This window comes from Scyliorhinus torazame, chromosome 18 (genome assembly GCF_047496885.1).
Source record: "Scyliorhinus torazame isolate Kashiwa2021f chromosome 18, sScyTor2.1, whole genome shotgun sequence".
Taxonomy (NCBI): Eukaryota; Metazoa; Chordata; class Chondrichthyes; order Carcharhiniformes; family Scyliorhinidae; genus Scyliorhinus; species Scyliorhinus torazame.
In genome coordinates this window covers 101,754,052-101,781,371 of record NC_092724.1, presented here as the reverse complement: position 1 = coordinate 101,781,371, position 27,320 = coordinate 101,754,052, and the positions used below count along the sequence as shown (strand labels likewise).

The window sequence follows — 27,320 nt, the reverse complement described above, 5'->3', positions numbered from 1 at the left end:
AGCAATCCCCAATTTAGAATAGAGCACACTTGTCAGCTGACAAAACATATTTTCAGCTCTGCGCTCTAATGTAGAGATATCGAGAGAGAACAATAAAATGTCTTCTCTCTTTAAAGTTAATGCTGAATCTATTGTCTAGCTCCAGTATTTATTTGTTTTAGTTCAGATTTAATAAATGATTCAATTCTTTTCATTCAATGAGGAACCTGATTTCTTTCTCTTCCCCTGGACAGCAGACTGGAGCTCCAGTGAACTGCAACAATGAAGCTGAATTAAATTGATCACCGCAACACAAAAGGAGTCCCGTTCAAAATTTAGGCTCTCATTTATAACAGTGCGCTCTTTCTAGAAACTCAACCAATGCTTTTGTTGCATAAACAGAATTGGGATGAAGACCTAATTTTAAACTAAACAGCCCTATTTACTTGCCACAGTTTTAATCAGCATTGGTCCAGCAATTCAATTATAAATGCCATGGAACAGGTTTAATGATTATTGCTCTAGTCATAGTTTATTGGCTAAAAACATAATCTCTGTGTGGTAGTTTATTTTTATAATGATCTATGCTAATTGGTTGCAGAGGTCAGTTTAGTGGTATTTTACCTCAGTTCATTGCCTATTATTTCTGCACATGGTACAAATTACTCAAAGCAAGGTCAGCTGCAATCTGCACAGGGCAAAGAATCTCACAGACTTTAAAACCATAATTAGCCACTAATTTCAAAGTGCAATCGTATACCAGTCACACTGGGATAATGCCATTAATGTGCAAGCCCCCTTTCCAAGTCAAGTGATTAAATTGGCTGTACTCTTGTCTCCAAATAAGAGGGTCGTGGCTTTGTGTTCACACTGAACAATGGCTCCAATGCAGGTTGCTGCGCTGTCAGGTATGCTGGCTTTCAGGTGAGATGGTAAACTTATGCCACATTTTGAAGAAGAGCTTGTCATGCTGTCTTGGCTAATATTTTTTCCTCAAACCACCAATTTTTAAAAAAACTTATTGTTTCATGGGATCTCACTGGAAGGCCCATCCCTAAACGAAGTGGCTTTGAACTTTATTGCAGAGGGCATTCCAGAGTCAACCACATTGTTCTGGGTCTGGGGTGTGTCTCTTACAGTGTCTTCGGAGGAAATTGTGGTAATGCCACTTGACGAACAATCCACAGATAAATGCTCTGGGGATGTGGGTTCAAATTGCACTGGCAGCTGGTGGAATTTAACTTCAATTAATAAAATCTGGAATTACATACTAGCCTCAGAAACTGTGACCTTGAAACACAACTGTCATTTAAAAAAAAAAAAAAAAACAATCTGGTTCATTAAGAAGAAAATCTGTCATCCTTACCTGGTTTGGCCTACATATGACTGGCCCAGAACAATGTGCTTGAATCTTAAATGCCCACTGCTACCAGTAGTAGCTATGTGGTATTGCCATTTTTCAGGCCCTTTTGTTTTGGGGTCGTTCTCCAGCCCCACTTGCTCTGCCTCAAATTGGGTTATACCTGGAGACTCTTGCGAAAGGGCCATAACACTATTTGTGCCGGTGAGAACTCATTTTGAGACTTTCCCCACCCCAGGTTGGTGACGTGATCTGGTGAGGGCCCGAACCAGATTAGCATACTTAAAACTTCATGAACATATTCAGATTCGGCTTTAAGTTGAATTCCTCGGGCCCTTTCAGATCTCTCACCCGCTGGCTCAACGTGAAGCAAGTGAGACTCACTACTGCTCTCCAAAAACCACACCAATCACCCCAGAAAAATGCTGAGGTGTGGACTGATTACGATGTGGATTGCGCTGACCCATCTGGCTGGAATCTCTCCGCATTTCCCACTACTAAAGATTACACTTAGAAAGTTTGGGTGAATGGAGCCCTCTGAGTGAGACTCATGCAGGTTTTCTCAATTCCATCTGATTGACTTCAAGTTAATTGTAAAACCACCACAACTCAGTGAGACCATTCACTTTGAAGACTTTCTTTCAATCACAGCTCACTCTCAGGACAGTGGCCAGTACCTTACACTTTCCAGAATTCACTTACAGGAGGGCAATTTATGACCACCTCCACTGAGATCATTAAATGGCACTTTGGCCATTGTTCTTCAATGTTTACAGTGCCAAATTCAGCAGCAAAAACTGTTGGAATATATTGTGTCTTGATGAAATTAATTAAACAATTGTCCCTCTGTTCATCCTTCGCAACAAATTTAATGTGCAGAACTACATAAATCACGTGCAATTAATGAGATAATTAGGCTGTATCTCACCACATAACTAATTTGTATTTCACCACATAGCTAACCTGTATGCACTATACATAATGTGATCCTTGCTCCATAATTATCTTTTATTTCACCACGTAATAAACTTGTCTCTGAGCACATAATTAACACCTATCTTGCTATATAAATTACTTGTGCCTCATTATATCTTCAACCTCGCCTTCACTGTAAAACTAATCTGTACCTCTACTTTCTCATGTTTTCTATCGATAACAACATTGTAAAAGGTTCTAAAAGTGCTTATTGGCAAGTTCAATCATTGAGCAAACTCAAGGAAGGCTGGAGGAAATGTCCAGTAATATATCTTTTCAAATAGGTTAAACAGTGGGTGAAAATACACCAAGAGTGGGGGACAAACTTTTAATTAACATTCTTTTGGCATTCAGAGTTATTTATTTATTATAGAGGTAACCAGGAACATTGGGCGGGAGCTTTTTACGATGGCGTAATCTGGCCGCACAGGAGGCCAGCACGGCACTGGAGTGCCTCGCGCAGCTCCGATGCCAATAGGGGCACCAGCACGGCTGGCGCAAGTTCGCGCATGTGCGCCACAGCCGGTTCGAGTTTGCGCGTGGGTTGCCTTCTCTGCGCAGCCCCCCCCCCCCCCCGCGCAACATGGCGGAGCCCTACAGGGTCCTGGCGCGGAGGAACATAGGCCCCCCTGGGATAAGCCCGCCCGTTGATCGGTAGGCCCCGATCGTGGGCCAGGCCACCGTGGAGGCCCTCCCTGGAGTCGGAGTCGGATTCCCCCCTCCCCCACGCCAGGATGGCCCCCGCAGCATGAACGGCGCGGTCCCGCCGGGTAGGACCACACGCGTACGGTGCCGGCATTCAGCTTCGAGCGCGGAGAATCGCTGGGGGGGGGGGGGCGCTTTGAGCGCCTGGCACCGTGCCGACCGCGCCATTGCCGCCGATTCTCTGGTCGCCAGAGAATCGGCGGACCGGCAGCGGAGTGGCGTCGCATGATTTGCGCCCCCCCCCCCCTGCCGTGGGGTCGGAGAAACCCGTCGATTATGTTGTTTATCAGAGAATGGCCACCATCTTCCAGCTGTTCACTCTGCCAGGGTCTTCCAGTCCCACTGACGGTGCAACCCCTCCACGGGTTTCCCGATGGTGTAGGGTGGATTCAATGAGAAATCTCATTGACGGAGGTGGGATCAGAAGATCCTGCCGCTGGCCAATGGCAGGCTGCCTCCCACGGGGAGGCCAGAGAATCCCACCCAATGTTGTGCACAAACTACTACTGACTTTTAAAAATGGAAAGCAGGTGCCATGATCTCTGAGAGGGAGGAAGGAGGGGAGCACCACTGTCTCCACTAAGTACCAGGGAGTCCAAGGGGAAAGACACTAACGGACAACTCCGTCTGGGGGTGGTCGGGGGTGCTTGGATTCGGGGGTGTCTGGAGGGGGGTCAGAGAAAGAGGAGGGTAGTTATTGGGGGCACAAAGCTGTATCTGCGTAGCAGGGTGGGGTCGCAGTTGATGCCGGTCCTTGAGTCTACCTTCAATGCTGTGTAAGTCTGCTGTCTGTGTTGTGTGCGGATGCAGTCTGTGGCATGGGAGTCTGGGGTGGGGGGCGGCTGCAGGGCACATAGGTAAGGGGTGGGATGTAATGTGAGTCATGGAGCCAGGCCTAATGGGCTGGGTGGATGAGATCCTGAAAGAGAAAGCAACAGCAACAAAGTGCACACCCAATGGGGGGAGCTCAACCTATGGATTAGCTGTTTAGGAGACTTAAGTGTTGAGCCATGACAGCAATGATGTTTCTGAATTATGCAGCCTGAGTAAGATTACGGCTGGCTCCCTCTGAAGCAGAAAGCAATTGTGCCCTCTAATAGTCCCGAGACTCATGTTTGTGACACTAATTAGCCATCAAGGGTCAACCCTTGGCAAAGTCAGCTCCCACAGTGTCAAGCCTCAAGGTTCAAACTTTGGTGGCATGGAATGAAGCGGCAATCAGGTCACTTCTGTGGCAGGAACCCAATGTCTGCCCTTCAGGATCCAGCAACATCCACCAGGTGGACATAACCGTGTGGTTGATCTTGACCAGTTGGGATGAGGGAGTACATCACCCTCCTGTAAGAACACCAAGTGGTAGTGAGCTTATGGGAGGGGAAACCCAGATGGAAGGTTACAGGCGAGTTCAAGTGGGTGAGGGCTTAGGCTGGGGCCAGTCATGTTCTGGAGACGGGAAGGCACCTGAGCTGGGAGTGTGCAATTCCTGCTGGCGAAGCTTTAGAACTGGCTGATTACAGGTCAGGAAGGCCAATGGGTCAGGGGAGATAATGATGGTCAGCAATTGCGACACCAACCTGATTCCCTCTTTCTCTCTCACCCCTTGCAGCATTCCGATCAATATCAGGATGGAGACAGTGGAGTTGACTATCTCATTAATCATTATGCTGGAGGAGCACAGACTCCAGCAGCAACGTGCGGCGAATCCAAAGGAAGGCCTTGCAGAACAAGATCCTTGCAGGGCAGGATCAAGGACCGATGGCCGCACCAGCCATGCAGGGGGCACGAAGGTGCAGAAGAAGACCAAGGTCTACAGGACGCGTGTGTCCTTCATGGAGCTGTCCAACATCATCTGCCGTCGAAAATTCTGCCTTACGAAGGAGGCTGTGTGGCACATGTGCCATGTCCTCGCAGACTTGGCACCACGTGTTAGCAGAGGACATCCACTCCCTGTGACCATCAAGGTCATGGCCGCATTCAACATCTATGCTGCAGGGTCATTCCAAGGCTTCACAAGGGACCTCCATGATATTTCATAGGCAACCGCCCATTAGTGCACCCGTGAGGTAATAGATGCACTGTATGCACAGGCTCTGGGCTAGATTCACTTTGACTTGGACCAGGCCCAGCAGGATGTAAGGGCTACGGGGTTTGGGCACATAGCTTGTCTGCCACAGGTGTAGGGGGCGATAGACTGCACCCTTGTCGCTCTCTGCGCCCCATGGGACCAGGGAGTTCCCTTCATCAACTGGAGGGGCCCCCGCTCCCTCAGTAACCACCAAACGTGTGCTCATTTTCCAGGGAGCGTGCATGACAGATATATCCTCGGCCAGTCACAGATCCCTGGAATCTTTTGAAGGACACCCCAGGCTACAGGGGTGGCTCCTTGGGGACAAGGGATATACCATCAGGTTGTGGTTTATGATGCCAGAGTGGAGGCCACAAACCGCCGCGGAGACCAGGTGTAATGTGGCACACAGAGCGACCCAAGCTGCCATCGAGCAGTGCATCGGCCTATTGAAGATGCAGTTCCGCTACCTTGACAGGTTTGGAGGAGCCCTCCGTACAGCCCTCAGAGGATCCTCCACATGGTCTGTTGTGTCCTCCACAACCTGGCTCTGCAATTGGGCGAGGAGATTCCTGAGGATGAGCACCCTCGGGTGAGAAGGACATGCCTGAGGGCTCCCAAGTAAGAGCCCACTGAGAAGACTTGAGGTTGGGTGGGGGTGAGAATGCACCTGAGCAGAAAGGCTAGAGACGTCCTCATCCCCTCCCTCTTGATAGAGGAAGGTGAGCTCACTAACATGATCCCCCAGGACATTGTGACCCCTCTATGACCAGTGGATGAAGATGGCGGAGATATCAATCATCAGGGTGCTGGGGTTGGGGTGTTCTTGAGTGCCTGTTGCCCGGTCAAAGCAGGAGGATGATGAAGATTTGCAGTGAGGAATTGTCTGTGATGCTCCTCCGCTTCTGCTTGTATCTGACTTCTGTCTGTCTGCTGCCAGCATGCTGGCCCCCTGGGTCAGGTCTGAGTGAGAGTCTGCACTATATTCCTCTGTCCCTTTGCTCTAGAGAGGGCATGGGATGAGGGTCCAGGGTTCACTGAATCATGCCTGAGTCCTGTCACTGCGATTGAAATATTTGTTCTGAGAGGGCCTAATCGTTTGGTGCAAAGGGAGACCCATTGAGAATGGCTGTGCACCAATCCGGTGAAGCGTTGTGCCGCTGAAAGGTGGGTTAAATCCGAGGCGTTAAAATGGTGGGTAACAATAATATTTAATGTGGAGATGTATCAAAATGTGTTAAGTGACAATGTCCCCGAACTACTAGTGCCTCATCGATGCCCACGCTGTGCCCCTACAATCCCTGAATCTTGCAAACACTCCCACTATGTCTCGGTGTGTTCTCAAAGCCACATCAAAGCTGGCAGCGGCCTGTTGCCTTCCACACCATGTTGCCGGAGAAGCCCTTAGCAGCCGTCCACTGATGTGCTGAGTGCTAGAGGACCGGCCTACATTCAGGTGGCACTGGTGTTGTGGCATCACTATGGTCTGTCCACGGAGCCTAAGTTGCACAGGTCTCGGGAAGGAGGGATTCAGATTTGCTGGGCACTCCCTGGGTCTCGTGGATCATCTTGCCTCCGGGTACACATGGAGTAATTGGGCACCTGGAGTGAGGTCCAGAAACCTCAACATCATCTGGGGCTGTCAGTCCAGGAGGTCCACTATTGTCTGTGCCATGAAGTTGAAGTACTCAAGCCACAGATCTTAGGAACTGAGCCATGCTTCGGAGGTCTCCGACCGTGGATCTGGCCTCCAGCTCCAGATTTTCCACTGTGGATGCCACCCTTACCGTGTTGGCCTGGATGCCACACATTGCCGGCATTATCTCCTGTGGCAGAAGGCTTTCGGACTCCCCCTTTCAGTCTTGCAGTTGCAGAAGTGTCGCTGACAACCCCTCCTGGTATTCCCGCCCTGCCTTTGCATCTCCAGCAGCTGAGGCTTGTCCCGAGGTACGAATCCTGGCTGGGGCACAGCAGAGTCCTGGGATCTTGCAGTCTTCTGACTGTCCGATCCTTGCGATGTTCCTGTCTCCACCTAGTGTGCATGCGATGCAGTGTGACGCTCACCAGATAGTGACCCAGAAGCCTGCCCGCTCGGGTCGCCCACCAAGGTGTGTGTTTCTGCACAGGTGGAGGATGTGGTTGACTGCCGTGTAGCCTCAAGGTAGTGTTCATAGATGTTACAGTGCAGAGTGAGGCCATTCGGCCCATAGAATCTGCACCAGCTCTTGGAAAGAGCACCCTACTTAATCCCACACCTCCACCCTATCCCTGGAACCCAGGAACCCCACTTCACCTTTTTGGACACTAAGGGCAATTTAGCATGGCCAATCCACTTAACCTGCTCATCTTTGGACTGTGGGAGGAAACCGGAGCACCTGGAGGAAACCCACGCAGATATGGGGAGAACGTGCAGACTCCGCACAGACGGTGACCCAAGCCGGAATCGAACCTAGGACCCAGGAGCTGTGAAGCTTATGTTAACCACTGTGCTACTGTGCTGAGGGTGGGCGGTGGAACACTGGTGGGTGGACCAGGCTGATCAGGTATTGTTCCTGCAAGGAACAGAATATGATATTAGTACACACCCAGGTCAATGGTCTGGGTTACACAGAGCTCATTTGAGATATTGGTCATTTGAATGAACATGCAGTAGTTTTTCACTTTTCTCTCATAGGCCCACCTCACTCTCAGCACAGGCCTCCCTTGCTAGCTCCAAGGTTCTCTCCTCAAAAAGAGTCAGGATCCTCAGCCCGGGCATCGCAGTGCCCATCTTCCCTTTCTCACGTTGGTTCTGAGCAAGCTTCTCCTGCAGAAACACAAATGGGGATGATGTGACCTGGCTGCCTGGCAGGTTAAATGTCGATGATACCTGGTATGTGTGGGCACTGCATGAAGAGGAGCAGCAGTGGGGTGTGAGGAAGCTTGTGGGAGGTCAGGTGATGGGGCCCAGCTAGTTGGCAGCATGTCAGATCAAGGTGACATTCTGAGGGGTGACTACACGTAGCCTGGCAAAACAGTCATTCACCTTCTTGCTGCATTGCAGTCATCTTGTGCAAGCACTGACCAGTGTTGCGACGGTCTCCCAGGCAGGGTTTGTTATATTGCAGGAGGTCTCCTGACTGCTCGAAGAATATATTGTTGCCCATCTCTCCTCCATGGCAACTAGCACACGGGTGAGGGTCCTCCATGAAACTGGTTTCCTCGCTGCCATCTTCCCAGCTTGAATGAAAGCAAGTGCGGTGGAGCTGTTTCATTGCAGTGCTCCTTTGATTATAGTGCTCAGGTGACACCCCAAGGCAGGCGAATCAGATGCTTCGCACCTCAGGCATGACATTGTTCACGTGGGGAAATTATTTTTTCTCAAAGTGCCGAAAAATTGCAGTCCGAATCGCGCTGCTGGGGCAGACGGGAATCGCACTGGTTTTTGCACCGAGACTGGCACTATGCCATTCTTTTGGAAAATTACGCCCCTTGTGTCCACTCTGAAATCAAATATATGCTGAAGCAGGAGGGAGCATTTGTAAATCTTAACACCGGTTGGGGGAAATACATTTGCCCACCCCCTTGACCAGAAAGCAAGGCGATCCATTTAAGATAAAAGCAAAATACTGCAGTTCCTTGGAATCTGAAATAGAAAGAGAGGGTGGAATTTTACAGTCTTGTTGTGAAGGGGGGGGGGGGGTCATAAAATGCAGGAAGCCGCTCAAAAATTCAGTAACTTCGGCAGCACTGTAAAATCCCACCAGTATAAAATTCCACCCAGTAAGTGCTGGAAAAACTTGGCAGGTCTGGCAATATCCAAAGATGTGCAGGTTAGGTGGATTGGCCATGCTAAATTGCCCTTCGTGTCCAAAATTGCCCTTAGTGTTGAGTGGGGTTACTGGGTTATGGGGATAAGGTGGAGGTGTGGTGTTGGGTAGGGTGCTCTTTCCAAGAGCCGGTGCAGACTCGATGGACCGAATGGCCTCCTTCCGCACTGCAAAAAGGAAACTGGAGTCAGGATTTCGGGTTCAATAACGTTTTGAAGACTAGTCACTTGACTTGGAATCTTAACTCTGCTTCTCTCTCCACGGATGTTGCCAGACGTGCTGAGGATTTTCCTGTCCATTTAAGAAATGATTTTACAACGTCATCTCTAACTGGGAGTCAAAGTAAGTCACACTTATCCATGGGTCCTGGCCTCACCTCTTCCCTCTGTGCTTGTAGTTTAGTGTTGGATTTGATGAGATGGTTTACTTTGTCTTCCTCAACTTGTAGGTCTTCCAGTCTGTGCTGAAGAAGAGATTAAAGTCTTGAACACAGAGTCAATGGGACCTCCATCTAGTGGTCTACTCAACAGTAAAACCAGGGCCACAGTAAATTATTGCTTCAACATCACTGCACATTTTAATAAATTGAGATAAACATTGATTGCATTTATTGCAGTAGATCAATATACATATGATTAATTTTCAGCAGAATTTGACATTTTTATCTATACTTTGATGGATTGCATTCAAATGCAATTTCTGGGAGAGCATTTTCTGCGCTACGTCCTGCATTATTGTGCATCACCAATCTGTGAGGCCCTTCACTTTGCCTGACGACCCATTGAGAATTGTAGAAACCTTGGGTGTAATTGTCCCAACTCAGACTAAGTCCCGGGGCGGAGACGTGTTGTGTTTCTCGCTGCAGAGGCCGATAGGAAACCAGGCCATAGCTTCCATCCCCGACCTCATTAATGATGCACCTGGGTGTTTGATGCCGCCCAGAATCCATCTGTAAGCACCTACCAATGGAGATGTCCAGAAGGGAAGGAGGAGGCCAGGCACCTAAGTTTAACGACACCTCTCTGCATGTTCTCCTCGATCATGTGTAGGTCAGGAAGGATGTACTGTACCTGGCTGATAGTAGGAGGCAGCCCAGCAGGGACACTAACACAGCATGGGCCTAGTTGGCCGATTTCAGCATGGGCCTAGTTGGCCGATTTCATAAGTGCACGGGAGGTCGGTAACCCTGTGCCGCAAGAGGATGGATGATCTTACTTGTGCTGCCAGTGTCACTCTCATCCATGGTTGCACAATCTACAAAGACTCTAAAATGTCAAGGTCCTAGGGCCAGTGGCAATGGAAATGGCATTTCCTGCATCACAGCCCCACTTCAGTGCACCCTTGCTGTGGTGGAGTGACCACTGTCTCCTTCACTCTTCAGCACACATACAACACTGCACAGAGTGGGGGTGGGGGAACCTGGACTCCAAACAGAGGGAACAAGCAGCTTCCACATCACATGCAGGAATGAGTCTTCCCCTAATCCACAATCCTTCTGCCCAATTTGCACCAGTGACAACTTGCCGCAGAGAATTGGGATATCTTACAAAGGGGAGGACCGAGGAATGATCCAAAATCTAACGTTCCAACCAATGTAACATGCAAGCCCTCTCAAGCATTCTCTTCCTTGGGCAGAAGTTTTGCCACAGCTGGAAAGAATGGAACAAAAGACCAGAAGGGGTGGACCACACCCGAGGGCTCTAACCAATTTTGCGAAGCGGACTTCAGAGCTCATAGAAATCAAGCTGGAAAGAGCATGGCGTTGGACATCCACCCAGTAAAGATTCTTCCATTCAATGGAAATCTTGGGTTTGAATGAGCCTCTGGCTTGGAGGCAGCTGATGCTGTCACTTGCACTTTCCTTATCAATTGCAGGTGCCTCCAGGAACAGATGTGGGGGGAGAGGAGAGGGGGGGAGAGGAGAGGGGGGGAGAGGAGAGGGGGGGAGAGGAGAGGGGGGGAGAGGAGAGGGGGGGAGAGGAGAGGGGGGGAGAGGAGAGGGGGGGAGAGGAGAGGGGGGGAGAGGAGAGGGGGGGAGAGGAGAGGGGGGGAGAGGAGAGGGGGGGGAGAGTCAGGAGGAGAAACAGAGAAAAGAGGAGGAGAAATGAAAGAGGAAAGGAAGAGAAAACGAAGAGGAGATGTGGAGGAGAGACATTTTCAAGCCACAGCCCTGAAAGGAGGCAGGAGGGAGTGGAAAACAAGAACTCCACGCCAATACAACCATCACAGCACTGACTTGCATCCTCCACCAGCTCAGGTGCACACCCATCACGGTGGGTTTTAGTGCTGGTTCAGGAGGAGTCGCAAAACCCGGTGGTAAACTGTTGAAATCTTTAACATCTGAAAGAAGCGTAACAGATAACAACACAGTTAAAGTTAAATGATTTTACTTGCAACAAGGAGACTGTCGTGTTGGGTGTTCTGATACACAAATGATCCAACACGGCTGTAGATGGTACAATTCTGTTTTATTGTCTAAACAACGGTAACAACTAACTGTTGGCTTGGGTACGTGCTTCACCAGGTAACCTGTGAACGCAGCCCTATCACTATCTTAGTTAGGCACTCAGCACATGGTCTTTGTCTGAGTGGCACGCTGTGAGCTCTGTGCTCTTGAGCTATCTCCTGGTAGAATGAGCGGGAACTGTGGTGTTCCCTGTTTTATAGTGCATGTGCTCTCACTGGTGATTGGCTGTGATCTTGTGTGTGTGTTGGTTGGTCCAACTACCTGTCCATCAGTGTGTGTGTGTGATTGCACCATGATATGTTAATGTGGATATCATGACATCTTCCCCTTTCACAAAGGATATGTGCCGATATGCTAATACATAAGAAATGTGTACTGAGTGCATCTGAGTATGTGTGTGCAATATTTACAACATGTACATGAGGCTAAACTATATACAGAGGAAGGTGTCAGGTGCAACAGAACAACGAGGTTGTACCAATAACAGAACAAATGCAATCAACAACGACGAGAGAGAACTTCTGGAACAATGAACGACAAGAAAAGAAACTCGTTAACAGTGCTGTAAAATAATTCAGTGAGTCAAATGTGCTAACAGGCTCATAAGTCAAGTCTCTCAAGTGGGCGACGAATTCGGGTTGACCGCCTCAAGGGTGGGTCAGGATCCACCGGCTGAGGAATGGGCCTGGCCACGGGCGAGAGAGGAAGAGGCAGGAAGAGTGGCAGGAAGCTCAACGAAGTCGACATCAGGGACAACAGGAGGCGTGGCACCGGTGCATGACCTCGTAGCGAGCACGGAACCAGACGAAGGGCCCGCCGATTACGGCGGCGAATGGAGCCATCAGGCATACGAACCAGGAATGAGCGGGGAGCCACGTGGCGGAGAACCTCGGCGATATGCCGACCAGCCACCCTCCGGTAGGTGTATGTGGACGTTGTCTCCAGGCGCCAGGGCAGGAAGATCAGTCGCCCGAGCGTCATGTGCCACCTTCTGCTGAGCACGCTGTTGTTGCATCCTTCGCAGTACTGGAGTATAGTCGGGTTCAGGAACATGAATGGACGGCACAGTGGTCCTGAAGGTGCGACCCATCAACAGCTGGGCTGGCGAGAGGCCCGTGGACAGTGGGGCCGAGCGATAGGCCAGCAGGGCTAAACAGAAGTCAGATCCAGCATCAACAGCCTTGCAGAGGAGCCGCTTTACAATGTGGATGCCCTTTTCCGCCTTGCCATTCGACTGAGGATGCAAGGGACTGGACGTCACGTGTGTGAAGTTGTATGAAGTGGCAAAGGAAGACCATTCTTGGCTCGCAAAGCAAGGCCCGTTGTCAGACATGACGATGAGCGGAATTCCATGGCGAGCAAAGGTTTCTTTGCATGCCCGGATGACAGCTGATGACGTTGTGTCGTGCAGGCGTATGACCTCCAGATAACTTGAGAAGTAGTCAATCAGAATAATGTAGTCCCTGCCGAGCGCATGAAAGATGTCCACACCCACCTTCGCCCAGGGGGACGTGACCAACTCAAGGGGCTGAAGGGTCTCAGGGGGTTGCGCCGGCTGAAACCTTTGGCAGGTGGGGCAGTTGAGCACCATGTTGGCGATGTTGCCGCTGATGCCCGGCCAGTACGCAGCCTCTTGGGGCCCTCCGCCTACACTTTTCAACTCCGAGATGGCCTTCGTGCAGTTGTTCGAGGACAAGCCGATGCATGCTGTGTGGGATCACGATCCGGTCCAACTTCAAGAGGACACCATCAATGACGGCCAAGTCGTCCCAGACGTTGTAAAATTGTGGGCACTACCCCTTGAGCCACCCTTCCGTCATGTGGTGCATCACACGCTGTAGAAGGGGGACAGCCGCAGTCTCACGGCGAATGTGGGCCAGACGTGCATCAGTGGCTGGCAGATTGGCCGATGTGAAGGCTATTTGTGCGTCGACCTGACAAGCAAACCTCTCCGAGTCGGGCGGTGTGTTGACCGCCCTGGACAGAGCATCTGCGATGATGAGATCCTTCCTTTGGAAGTCGTACCTCCGGAGCTTGAGCAGAATGCGCTGGAGGCGAGGGGTCATATCGTTGAGGTCCTTCTGAATGATGCCGACCAGGGGGCAATGGTCGGTCTCCACAGTGAACTGCGGAAGACCATATACATAGTCGTGAAACTTGTTGATGCCAGTCAACAGGCCTAGGCACCCCTTCTCAATCTGCGCATAGGGCTGTTCTGTGAGGGTAATGGCCCGCGACGCATAAACGACCGGGGCCCATGATGTGGTGTTGTCCCGTTGCAGGAGTACCGCTCCAATGCCGGACTGGCTGGCGTCAGTTGAGATCTTTGTTTCCCGTGTGGTATCGAAAAACGCCAGTACCGGGGTAGTGGTGAGCTTGACCTTGAGCTCCTCCCATTCACTCTGGTGTGCGGGCAGCCACTGGAACTCCGTTGTCTTTCTGACCAGGTGGCGAAGAGCAGTCGTGTGCGAAGCAAGGTTAGGAATGAACTTCCCCAGGAAGTTGACCATCCCAAGAAAGTGCAGCACTGCCTTCTTGTCTGACGGCTGCTGCATGGCTGCGATGGCTGCCACTTTGTCGGCATCCGGCCGCACACCCGACCGGGAGATGTGGTCCCCAAAAAACTTCAGTTCAGTCTGGCCAAAAGAGCACTTGGCTCGGTTGAGGCGCAGGCCCTGATCTCGTATCCGTGCAAAGACACGCTGGAGATGACTGATTGTGCTCCTGTGGTGTGGTGGACCAGACGATAACGTCATCTACGTAGATGCGTACCCCTTCGATGCCCTCCATCATCTGTTCCATGATGCGATGGAACACCTCGGAGGCCGAGATGATGCCGAATGGCATCCTATTGTAGCAGTATCTGCCAAATGGAGTGTTGAAAGTGCACAGCTTCCTGCTGGACTGATCCAATTGAATCTGCCAAAAGCCCTTTGAGGCATCAAGCTTGGTGAATATTTTTGCCCGAGCCATTTCGCTCGTGATTTCTTGTCGTTTGGGTATGGGGTAGTGTTCCCTCATAATGTTGTGATTCAAATCTTTTGAGTCGATACAGATCCGGAGCTCGCCGGAGGGCTTCTTGACACACACCATGGAGCTGACCCATGGCGTTGGCTCCGTGACCCGGGAAAGCACTCCTTGGTCCTGCAGGTCCTGCAGCTGCTGCTTGAGGCGGTCCTTAAGTGGTGCTGGGACCCAACGAGGTGCGTGAACGACCGGGGTGGCGTCCGGTTTGAGCCGTATTTTGTACGTGTAGGGCAGTGTGCCCATGCCCTCGAAAACCTCCTGGTTGTGCGCGAGGAGTGAGTGGAGCTGCGCCCTAAAGTCTGCATCTGGGAAATCGGACGTGCCTGAGTGTGAACCCGCTGAACGAGGTGGAGGATCTTGCACGCCTGTGCGCCTAACAGAGTCCTTCGAGGATCCAACAATTTCAAATGATAATGTGGCTTTGTGTGAGTTGTGTGTAACATCGAGCTGGCAGGACCCCGTGGCCGGGATGACGTTTCCATTGTAGTCAACCAGCTGACAGTGGGATGGCAGAATCGGTGGTTTAACCTTCAAGGTCTGGAAGGCTGACCATACTAGGAGATTGGCGGAGGCACCAGTGTCCAGGCGAAATGTGATCTGTGATTGGTTAACTGTTCGGGTGGCACACCACTCATCGCCCGGATCAATGCTGTGCACTGGCAGAGCGGATGGTGGTTCCGACTTGGGGACATCCGGTTCTTGTGGATTACCGCAATGCGGAAGGGCTCCCTGTTTTCGGTATCGCTGATCTGCATACTATCTGGATATGACTCGGTGTAGGGGGGCTGAATCGCCCGCACTTCCCTGCGAGGTTGGTGGTATTGTTGGGAGTTGGCAGGTTGAGCTGCTCGACAGCAGGCAGCGTAGTGGCCCATCCTGCCACAGCGGAGGCATTGTCGCGCTTTGGCCGGACATTGCCGCTTTAAGTGGGCGGAGCCACAGTTGCCGCACGTCGTGACGTCATGCCGTTCGTTGCACCACTGTGCATGCACGGTGCGGTCCTGCGTAGAGCGCGCCTGCGCATCACGTCCCTCTGCGTCAATGCCCCCTCTTTTGGCGCGTACAAGTGCGGGAGGCCTCGGAAAGCGCGCAAAATGGCCGCCCTCGTCCGGGCCGCGGGCCAGGAGGAACCCGATCGACAGGACCCGCTCCGCCTTGTAGGACCCGGGCCGTGCCGTTTCTGCCGCCTGGATTTGGGAGTACCGGCTGGTCGCGTTCTCGTGGAGGACGCAGGTCTCGATGGCAGTCGCTAGGGTGAGGCGCTTTATTTTAAGGAGCTGCTGGCGTAGGGTGTCCGAGATGACCCTAAAAACTATCTGATCCTGTATCATGGAGTCGGAGGTGGCCTCATAGCTGCAGGACTGCGCAAGGATACGGAGGTGTGTCAAGAAAGATTGGAAAGGCTCATCCTTCCCCTGCAGGTGCTACTGGAAGAGGTACCTCTCAAAGCTCTCTATGGCTTCCACGCTGAAGTGTTCCTCGAACTTCAGAAGCACCGTCTTATATTTTGTTTTGTCCTCGCCTTCCTCGAATGCTAGGAAATTATAGATGTGGATGGCGTGTTGCCCCGCCGTGGAGAGGAGGAGGGCGATCTTCCTGGTGTCCGATGCATCCTCCCTGTCTGTGGCTTCTAAGAAGAGCTGGAAGCGCTGTTTAAACAGCTTCCAGTTTACGCCAAAATTTCCAGCGATTCGGAACGGCTGCGGCGGGCTGATGGTGTCCACGGCGCAGGATTGCGGATTTCTGAAAGGGTGCAAGTAGGTCTCAGTCGCTGGTTAGCTTCCACTACTGGTATCATGTTGCGTTGGGTGTTCTGATACACAAATGATCCAACACGGCTGTAGATGGTACAACTCTGTTTTATTGTCTCAACAACGGTAACAACTAACTGCTGGCTTGGGTACGTGCTTCACCAGCTAACCTGTGGACCCAGCCCTATCACTGTGTTGGTGAGGCACTCAGCACATGGTGTATGTCTGAGTGGCACGCTGTGAGCTCTGTGCTCTTGAGCTATCTCCTGGTAGAATGAGCGGGAACTGTGGTGTTCCCTGTTTTATAGTGCGTGTGCTCTCACTGGTGATTGACTGCGATGTTATGTGTGTTCTGGTTGGTCCAACTGCCTGTCCATCAGTGTGTGTGTGATTGCAGCATGATATGCTGATGTGGATATCATGACAGAGACAGGCCACTGGAATCCAGGGTCGCAGCAGGCACACTCTGAGGAACCTGAGGGACGTAGAGATCTTTATACACAAAATAACCCCACCTTCCCCCCCCCACAGGTGATACATTGATAATTGATGAGCCTTTCAGTTGGTTCCACAGAGACAAGGTTACCATTCCGATACAAAAGATCAGATGACGTCAATGTCTACTGCAGTAATTCTACAGAGATGAATATATATTAGCATTACAAAGGTCGTGCTACTCGATTGACGTCACTGGCTCCGATGGTACTGTTTAAACAATGGTGCGTGTGTCACCATACAAACTGAATTGATCTCGTCAGGAAATCGATTAAACTCAAGACAATGTAATCACGTTACAGGGGACCATCTGTCTGCGAACTGAATTAATGAGGTACAGAAAGCAATTTAAAGTGAGACTCTTTCAGACTTTATGTCATGTATCCCATGATGCTTCAGATGGTCAAGTTTAGGCTTCCACAAACCGCATGGATATTTGTCCACAGCAGGAGGGGGCAAGTTCAGCCAAGCTCTGGAGGACTCTGGAGGACAGCTGTGCAAGAGGCATTTGTGAGGTCCAAGTCAGATGACAAGCCTCTGGAATCAGACTCCCAACTTATGGTGGAGCATTAGCAGGAGGCAGCGGAACATCAGGAACAGCTGTTGGATGCCATCAACAAAGTGGAACGGGAGTCAGAGGAGTTCCCCGGGGCCTGCTCTATGAAGTGGTCCACACGTGCACGCATTGGGGTCTCTATGGGGAAGGTGGCGGATGGTAAGGAGATCCTTGTCCAACAGAACCTGAAGAAGCATCAGGACCTGCACTCCATCACCGTTGCCATGGGTTGGGTGAGGTAATGCAGTGACAACACGAGAGGGGTACAGGGAACTTTGACATCTCTCCAGGTGCCCCTTCCCAACAAAGAGTCAGGCCAGGGCCCTCGGGCACCCAGAAGGTGCAGCAAGACACCCATGGGTCACTCGGAGGTTGTCTGCCCCCTCTGAATCCCCTCAGTCTGTATCCCCTTCATCCTCATCCTCTGGCCCACTGGTGGAAGGCCAACATCAACCTCCAGGCCTCGGCTCTCCATAGGACTGCCGCCAAGTCATCAAAGGCAACAGGGCCGACAGCTCCACAGGCTGCCTCCACCCCCTGCTTCCGATGTCAGGGCAACGCTGTGGCCCAGGAAAATCAAGAAATTGTGGCCACATGGTTACACAGGTGAACGTTGTCACTATACATCTGAATATATTCACATTTGCACTAAATAATGTCAACTGTGACCTTCCAGCACCATTCGGACGCGCGGCATCCCCACCCAATCCCCCGTCATCTGCCTGCACCCAAAACGCAGTTCAGGTGCCCGCAGCAGCACGATGTGCGTTTCTGGAGGGAGAAGGGTCTGTGGTGGGGCCTTTCACAGACTGGTACAAGCACTCTCCTCGCTCACACAGATCATCACCTGAACCCGAGCAACACCCTGTCCATCCAACTTGTGGCTCCGATTACTTGCGCTTTTGGAAAGATAGTGATCGTTCTGTCTTGGATCAGCTCCACCCTCTTTTCCCCTACCCGCTGTCGCCCATACCCATCCCCTCCAACTTTCACTCTGTTACCTTTCAGTCCGACCCTTCTCCTTCAACAATGACGACTAGGTGAACTTGCACGCACCCTACCCCCCTGAACACCCCACATACACCACCACATTGACTTTCCCACCTCCAGGGTCTATGTCTGGCTCTGGGTCCTCACCAACCACCTCTGTCATCCATTCCATGGTGACTGATGCACCCTCCCATCCTACAGGCTCCCCCTCACACTCATCTTCATTCCACACCCACCCTCAGTTTGTTCCCCAGAAGGAGGACATCAACTCCACAAGCCCCTCCTTTGCGTGTTCTTCTAGCCATTCCCCCGACCCCAAGCTTTCCCTTCTCCCCTTTATTCCTTCACCTTGCTCATTCCTTCCTCTTTACTCCTTTAACCTCCCTCCCTCCTTCATCACCATCCCGTACTCCTTTATCCTCCCTCACACCTTTATCTTTCCTCCCTCCTTCATCATCCCATACTCTTTTATCCTCCCTCACGTCTTCATCCTCCCTCACTCCTTCATTATCCCATACTCCTTTCTCCTCCCTCACTCCTCCATCATCATCCCGTACTCCTTTATCCTCCCTCATCCTTACTCCTTTATCCTCCCACTCCTTCATCATCCCATACTCCTTTATCCTCCCTCACTCCTTCATCATCCCCGTGCTCCTTTATCCTCCCTCACTCCTTCATCGTCCATTACTCCTTTATCCTCCCTCACTCCTTCATCCTCCTGTACTCCTTCATCCTCCCATACTCCTTCATCCTCCCTCACTCCTTCATCCTCCCTCACTCCTTTATCCTCCCTCATCCTGTATTCCTTTATCCTCCCACTCCTTCATCATCCCATACTCCTTTATCCACCCTCATCCTATACTCCTTTATCCTCCCTCACTCCTTCATCATCCTGTACTCCTTTATCCTCCCTCACTCCTTCATCCTCCCATACTCCTTCATCATCCCGTACTCCTTTATCCTCCCTCATCCTGTACTCCTTTATTCTCCCTCACTCCTTCATCATCCCGTACTCCTTTATCCTCCCTCACTCCTTTATCCTCCCTCACTCCTTCATCATCCCGTACTCTCTTATCCTCCCTCACTCCTTTATCATCCCTCACTCCTTCATCCTCCCTCACTCCTTCATCATCCCGTACTCCTTTATCCTCATTCGGCGCTCCTTACTCCTTCCTCCCCCGGATACCTTCTCCCCTCCAAAACTCCCTTCCCAGCTCCTACTGTCCCGTGACACCTACCTCCACCCATACTACTTCACCCCTTCCAACTCCCTCTCTTACTCCTTCCTTCCTCCCACCCAAGACCTTCCTTTCCCACCTACACCTAAACTTTCTGCCCCCCCCCCTCCCTGTTGAGCTCTAGCAGTGCTTGGCAAAGACCCTGGCATTCTGAAGCATGTCCGACATCAGTGCAGCTGAAGCTGCTGCGTGGACACGTCCCACCTTCCAAGAGGCGCCATGGACATGAGGATCCACCCATCATTCCAAACAAAATGTTTCTCAAGGGCCAGATAGCTACAGGCCTGGTTGTTTCTCCCCAGATGTCCATGAGGTGAGCAAGGCCCTAAAGATAAGTCCTGCCTTCTGCTCACCACGTTGTTCCAGGTGTTATGGACCGGCATGTTTCCCCACTGCCATAATGGAGAATCAGGACGTTGCGGCGAGGGGAGGGGGAAGATTCTAGTTGGGCTTTCATCTGCATCCCATTAGCGTGATGCAAATCGGTTTCGCGCTGGCCTCCAGCGGGATTCCCAATCTGCCGTGGTGGACATTAACAGAAGATCCTATGGGAAATTGACGTTGGTGTGTAACCAATTTTACGTCTGCCTGTCAAATTCCCCCCCCCCCCCCCCCCCCCATTGAACCCACTGGCAGGGGCGCGGGAGGACTCCACCCTTTGTCTACGCACTTGTAAGATGGAAGCCATGATGTGGAGATGCCGGCATTGGACAGGGGTGGGCACAGTAAGAAGTCTTACAACACCAGGTTAAAGTCCAACAGTTTGATTTGAATCACTAGCTTTCGGAGCACAGCTCCTTCCTGAGGTGAATTGTAAGATGGAAAGGAAGAAGAGAGATACATAATTCCACAAGGTGCAGGACTTGGGAAAGAATGGAAGCACAGAGGACAAGAATGACAGGCAGACTTGCATTTATATAGGACCTTTCAAAATTCAGAACATTTTATCATTAATGGAGCACTTTAGAAGTGTAGTCACTGTTGTAATGTAGGAAATGCAACAGTCAGGGTGCAAAGCACTGTATGAATGCAAGTTCTATCTTTCTTCTCTATACAGTTTACCTTGAGGTCTGAAAGCTTCAGGTGAGAAAAATATCACATGCAAGCCTAAAGGTCATTTTTGCTTCTTTCTTCTCATCCAAATTAAACTTATAGAAGCAATAACTGCATCAAACAAACATTCAATAATGTGAAACCGTGCACCAACAGCAAGATATTTTTACCCATATTTGCCTTTCAATGGTTTGTTCCTTTATGCCAGTGTAAAATAATCATTTTCCATAAGATGCACCGGCCGACTTAATCGCCTTACTATTTTAGCAATTTAAACATTCTGTAAGGGTTATACATTCCAACAAGATCTCTCTGAGCCAAAGAAGGTATATTGCGAACACTTAACAGTGCAATGTGGGTACAGCCATATGGCCAAGCTGTGGTTGGCTTCATTTGTTTAGAAACTGGTAGTTGTTCAGTACTGATTGCAGCCAACAACTTCGAAGATAATTGTCAATTCAGACAAAACAATTTGAAAATTTGTTAGCTGCGGTTCAAAAAATGCCAACATCTGCAAAAGTACAAAAGCCTTGAATCATGAAAATGATAAACAAGGCTGAAAATAATGGAAAACAAGCACCCTGTTGAACACTGTTTGAGTTTTAATATTCAAAGGGAAGGAAATATTCCATAATCCATCTGTAAGTAATTGTCTCTCAATAAATAAGAAAAATCACAGCGTGAGGTGTATGTACCAGACCAAAAGAACAGCATCTGTTCATCATTAAATAATGAGTGAATTATTAAAGTATGCGCTGGTTTGTTAAGTTCCAGCCTCGTCTACTTGTTCTCTCAATGATACTGAGCTTCTTCACAGAGCTACCCAAGGTTTAAAGGAAATATTCTGGTGATACGACTGACACCATCTGAATCGGTGCATGTGAGCTCATGCTGATCCATCTTGTGTTGATGGCTTCCATGTGAATTATAATATTTTCACAGTTAGTGTCATCCATAAAAAAGGTGTCCAAGCCCTTTCCAGTTGGCCTCCTCTTCACCTGCATCCCTCAACAGATTCTCTGCTCCTGAGTCTGTGCCCCTTCCCCACAGTGAGATGTTGGTGAAATTGGATTTTAGTGCTGTTTTTAATCCTTTCCCTACTCTCCGTGGGAGAATAAAACAAGGGGCTATAATGAAAAACTGGGAAACAACATCTATGTAACGTGTTAAAGGGCTCTGTTAAAATATAACCATTTAATAGAAATATTGGTCCAATCATCGTTGTCATCAAAGTGCCATGCCGAGTGATCATAACAATGGTGGATGATCTCGTTATTAGAGTTTGGGTTGGGCGCCCTACATCCAGACCCCAATTTTACAAGCGGTGGGGAGCAAACTGAAAGGGGATCTCTTGTGTTTTCGAAATGGCCAATGGTGAGGCACCTGAACTTGTTAAGGAGGCAATCGAATCGTGTTTTCTAGGTCTCTCCACTTATGATAGTCGGAACATGGGGGCTCACCACCTCAGCAGCTTTCAAAGGACAGCAACAGAGTGATTGGTGGTTCTTGTTATTCTTGCACTCAGCAGCTCTGCAGTGGAACTTTTAAGGTCTCAAGCAGCCAATGATTTGATGTTAAGGTCCCTGTGAGGAGATTGTGCTCATGGTGGGGGCCTGACTAGGGTGGGTGAGGGGTGGCTGGCTCCTGGTTACTGGTGGGTCTTCGACATATTGGATAGTTTCAGGATGGATCGCTGAGGTGAAGATTCTTTGGATCAATGATTTGATATTGCCCTTTAAACGTTACGCCAGAACCTCCTTTCAGCAGCAGTTGAGTGATCGGCCAACCCTACCTACCGACCGTTAATTGTCCAACCAGTACAGGATCCTACTGCAAATAGTCAGTGTGGGAGGGCCTACGCTACGCTCTCCTGGTACCGCCTCTCCGTTCCTTCTAGGTCCCTAAACGTTCCGTCTGATGTCTCCGTAGGATTTTTCAGCCAACGGTGATATAATGAAAGCTGGGTGGATATGTTAAGGCAACAATAAGAGAGAGAATCAGACACATAGGGCGGGGGTCTCCGACCCCCCCGCCGGGTCAGAGAATTGCCGGGGGAGGGGCGTGAATCCCGCCCCGCCGCTCTGACGCCGGCTGCCAAATTCTCCGCCGCCGGTGGCCTGGCCCGCGATCGGGGCCCACCGATGTGCGGGCGGGACTGTGCCGTGGGGGCACTCTTTCTGTCCGCGCCGGCCATGGCAGAGCTTTACACAGGCCGGCGCGGAGAACAACCCCACTGCGTATGCGCACGAATCACGGCAGCGGGTCTGGGAACACGCTGGCGCTCCTGCCCATGTGCCAACTTGCGCCGGACGCCCTTTGACGCCGGTTGGCGTGGCACCAATCACTCCAGCGCCGGCCTAGCCCCCGAAGGTGCGGAGGTTTCCACACCTTCCGGGCAGCCCGACGCCGGAGTTGTTCACGCCACTCTTTGCCGCCGGCACGGCCCGCCCGCCCAAGAGGTTTTTATTCCAATCTAATGAAAACCAAATGGAGTCAGGCAACAATCTTAAACTCTTTTAATAAATTCATCTTCGGAAAGGTGTATGAAAAATCTCCCAATAAATATTGAATTTATTATACATTTATTACATTTATGGTTCTATAATCTTTCTGATAAGCTTTGTTTTTTGAAATGATTTTCTCCTCTCCATTGCAAGAATCTTATTGAGTAAATGGTTTGATGAGTGAATTTATCCTGAAATTATTTGTGGATTAAAGGTTCATGGTACACTACCTTCTCTGGCATGTTATCAAGCAAATTGTTTTTTATTAAATTATTATTTGAATCTAAATGGGATCAACATCTGTCAACACAGGAGATGAGTGGGTTCTGATTTTCTGCTCAGTTTCTTGCACAGTCTGGCAGGAACCTGAAAGGAAAGATCTTTGACCTGCCTGTTAGGCCGTGCAACATCCACATCTGCTTCATTGATCAGAGGCTCCCAGCTAGCCAATTCCATTACAAGTTTTGGAAAAAGCACAACTCTCTGCATCTGTCGAGATATAGTGCACGTTCTATCCAGTTGTTCAAGTCCTTGGCTGCCTTTCTCGTTGTCAACAAATGGACAAAATAACAACATCTCCTATCTTCCTGAGATTTTAACTGAAAACAGGATGTTGATATAGAATGTTGTCAACAGCACAAACCAAAGAAGGAGCATCAATGTAACCACAAAGTAAAGATTTTTTTTTAAAATTATGTGGCTCGGCCTGCATTTATTGCTCATTGAAAAGATGGTGGTGGTGAGCTTCCTTCTTGAACTGTTGCAGTATGGGGAATGGTGGCACAGGTATTGTCACTGGATTCATAATTCAGAGACCCAGTGTAACACTCTGGGGACCCAGGTTTGAATCCCACCACAGTAGATGGCAAAATTTGAATTAAGTAATTATGAATCCATTGCCAATTGTTGTAAAAATCTACCTGGTTCACTAATGTCTTTTAGGGGAAGCAATCTGCTGTACCCACCCCGCCAACCCAACTCAAACCCACCCCTTTTTCCAATAGATTGATGACTGAATTCATTCTTCCATCCCAGCACTTCTGATAAGTCTTCCTTCTATTGTCAAAACACAGATCTCCTCTTCCCCCAACATCCAAACCCTGCCTGATTGACAAGGCCCTCCACATTCTCCAATGTATTTCACACAATTCTGCCCTTATCCCTTCCCCTCCCTCCTTAAACCATGACAATGTTTCACTTGTCCTCACCTCCCACCCCCACCATTCTCTGTAATCAACAGATTATCATCCATTATTTCCACCATCTCAAGATCTTGGAGACACAGAGTTAAGGTTTTTGAGATACAGGAGAGAATGTGAGGAAGAACATTTTTACGCAGCGAGGGGTAACATCTTGGAATTTGCTGCCCATGAAGGTGGTAGATTCAGAAACAGTCAATGATTTCAAAATAAAATTAGAGGGCTCTTGAAGGAAATAAAACTACAAGGCTACAAGATCATGCAGGACTAGTGGGACTGACTGGTCTTCTCCGTGGAGAGTCGTTACAGGCTCGATGGGTTAAATTACCTCCTTCAGTGTCCTACGTGACTCAGATGCAATACATGCTCTTTCACCACCTCCCTCCTTACCCTAATAGGCCTCAAACATCCTCTTCCCCCCCCCCCCCCCCCACTCCACGTCAATCAGCAACTGTCTTGTACTTTTTGCAATTAAGTATATTGTCTTTGCTGTTCACAATGTGATTTTCTGTACACTGGGGAGACCAAATGCAGACTGTATGACTATTTTGCAAAGCGCAAGTCTGAAAGCACAGCATGGGGATTCCAGTTGACCGTTCTTTAATTTCTCCTCCTTGCTCTCACTCTGACTTTTCTGTGCTTGGTCTGTTGCAATGTTCCAATGAAGCTCAATGAATGCCTGAGAAAAACAGAACTTCATCTATCGACTTGGCATTTTACAGATCAAAACCTCTGCCTCTATTTTGTTATGTGTGGGACTGTTTTGCGCCGGTTTGGTTTCTCCTGTTTCTTCATTTCTTTACTTTGCGTTTGGACAGCTATCCTGCCACTCACAGCTCATCTAGATACATCCTCTCTTCCTTTATCCCATTGCCACTCCATCTGTTTTTGGTACCAGGAAATATTTTATCATTTAATCTCTCCTGCCCTCCACCCCATCACAGGTCTGCCCTCTTTGTTCCTCTGTGCCCCTCTCCCTTCACTTGTTCTAAACCTATTACGTTTCTAACATTCTTCAGCTCTGATGGGAGATTACAGATCAGAAATGTGAACTCTATTTCGCCATAGATGTTGCCAGACCTGTTGAATATTTCGAGCATTTTCTGTTTCATTTCAAACATAGATCAGTGCCTGAAGGTGGAACCTTCTAATTGTGTGCAGCTCATAACAGAGCCATCAGCAAGTCTTGTTTACTTCATTGAAATGTGTTAAGAAAGTTTTGGTACTAAGCGGCATGGTGTCACAGTGGTTAACACTGCTGCCTCACAGCGTAGGGGGCTGGGGTTCAATTCTGGCCTTGGATGACTGTCAGTGGGGAGTTAGCACATTCTGCCCATGTCTGTGTGGGTTTCATCCACGTGCTCTGGTTTCCTCCCACAGTCCAAAGATCTGCAGGTTAGGTGTATTGGCCATGTTAAATTTCTCCTTCGTGTCAAAAGAAGTGCAGGTTAGGTGGATTGGCCACAAACAAAGCATGTGGATAGGACGGGGTAGTGGGCAAAGTTTGAGTGTTCTTTTGGAGAGTTGGTGCAGATTCAATGGACCAAATGGCCGCCTTCTGCACTGTAGGGTTTCTATGCAAGATTTAGCTTGACAAATGTTGATTACATTTTGTAGCATGCATTTGTTTGCATTGTGACAAAATAATCAAGTTATGGGGAAAAATTTGACCTGCACACATCTTGGAATTAATTATCACTGAATGTGATACAATGCCAATTGTAACACCTGGAAAAGATTTCACCTAAAATGCAACCACTTAGCTACCCTGATCAAATGTGAGCCAATTATCTTTTATTTTCCAGTTTGTAGCCATTGATGGAATTCACCATTTGCTGACTTGTTTATTTTTTCTATTAGCCTCTTGGGTCTCCGGTATCTCCTCCGCCTTACCAGTGTATCATTCTTTCCTTTGCACCAGATTTCACTCCAGCTTCTGTAAACTGTTCACACATTCCAGATTGCAAAAATTCACTGATTTACACGCACTATATTCTACCTGTGCCTGGATGGCACGGTAGCACAGTGGTTAGCACTGTTACTTCACAGCGCCAGGATCCCAGGTTCGATTCCCTGCTAGGGTCACTGTCTGTGCAGAGTCTGCACGGTCTCCCCGTGTCTGCGTGGGTTTCCTCCGGGTGCTCTGGTTTCCTCCCACAAGTCTCAAAAGACGTGCTATTAGGTAATTTGGGCATTCTGAATTCTTCCTCCGTGTACCCGAACAGGCGCCGGAGTGTGGCAACTGGGGATTTTCACAATAACTTCATTGCAGTGCTAATGTAAGCCTATTTGTGACAATAATAAAGATTATTATTAATTTTTGTCCTCCACTAAATAATTTGCTTATTTGTTTGCGCGCGCATGGCCCATTTCCTCCTTGTTAAATCCTGTTTGGTGGTGATATCTTCCACCTTATCTCAACTGGTCTGTTGGAAGGTGCCGCCTCCTATTGAATATTTCTGTCATTATCTGTTCCATTTTTCCCCCCATTCACATGTTCATCGAGCTTGATAGATGAAGTAAGGTGACAATGTCCTCCTTTGATTCTCCAATACCTTGCAAAATTGCCCCAATGTTTTAAGTTCGTGATCACCAAGCCTCATGGTATATAATTCCATATTTTTAAAAAGTCTCAAAAGTGCAATGAATGGGGAGCAAAAAGCGGCCTTTTTAACATGCTCCAACCTTTAAATGGAACTAGTACTTCAATTTAGTTGTTACGAGTGGTTTAATTTTACGATAAAACATGTGTGGGAATGTCACTTCAATCCACCTCCTACTCCATAAAAGTTTCATTGCTTTTTTAGTGTTTTTGACTGTACAGAAGAAACCTTATTAACAGGCAGTCTGAAAGTGCAATCACTCATTGGGAAGGACCCCACTTTGTTCGACCCAGCAGGATCTCAATGGATTTGATCCAGTGACAGAAAATGTTGGAAATGCACAGCAGGTCCATCAACATTCATTATGAGAAAAGACCGGCTAATACTTGGGTACGCATAAAAGACCTACGAATGAGACCCTATGCTTTACAGATGGACCTGCTGTGCATTCCTAGCTTTCTCTCTTTCTCCTTGAGACTTTCAGCATTTTACAGGTTTTCCTTTTAGCCTCAATATTTATGAGTGAATTATAATTAAAACCTTT

General features: G+C 49.3%; 1 protein-coding gene across 11 annotated transcripts in view; it reads right to left on the bottom strand.

The window, feature by feature from the left end:
- The window catches only part of LOC140395389 (putative uncharacterized protein MYH16), a 459,619-nt gene that overhangs the window by 207,178 nt on the left and 225,121 nt on the right, over positions 1-27,320 (bottom strand). For 6 of the 11 annotated variants that reach the window (XM_072483089.1, XM_072483086.1, XM_072483091.1 and 3 more), the window contains one exon: positions 9,270-9,356. The exons of 4 other annotated variants lie outside the window; for them this stretch is intronic. In XM_072483089.1, the coding sequence (XP_072339190.1) occupies positions 9,270-9,356 (87 nt within the window). The remainder of the gene's footprint in view (positions 1-9,269; positions 9,357-27,320) is intronic. One more of the 11 variants, XM_072483096.1, reaches the window with a different exon arrangement.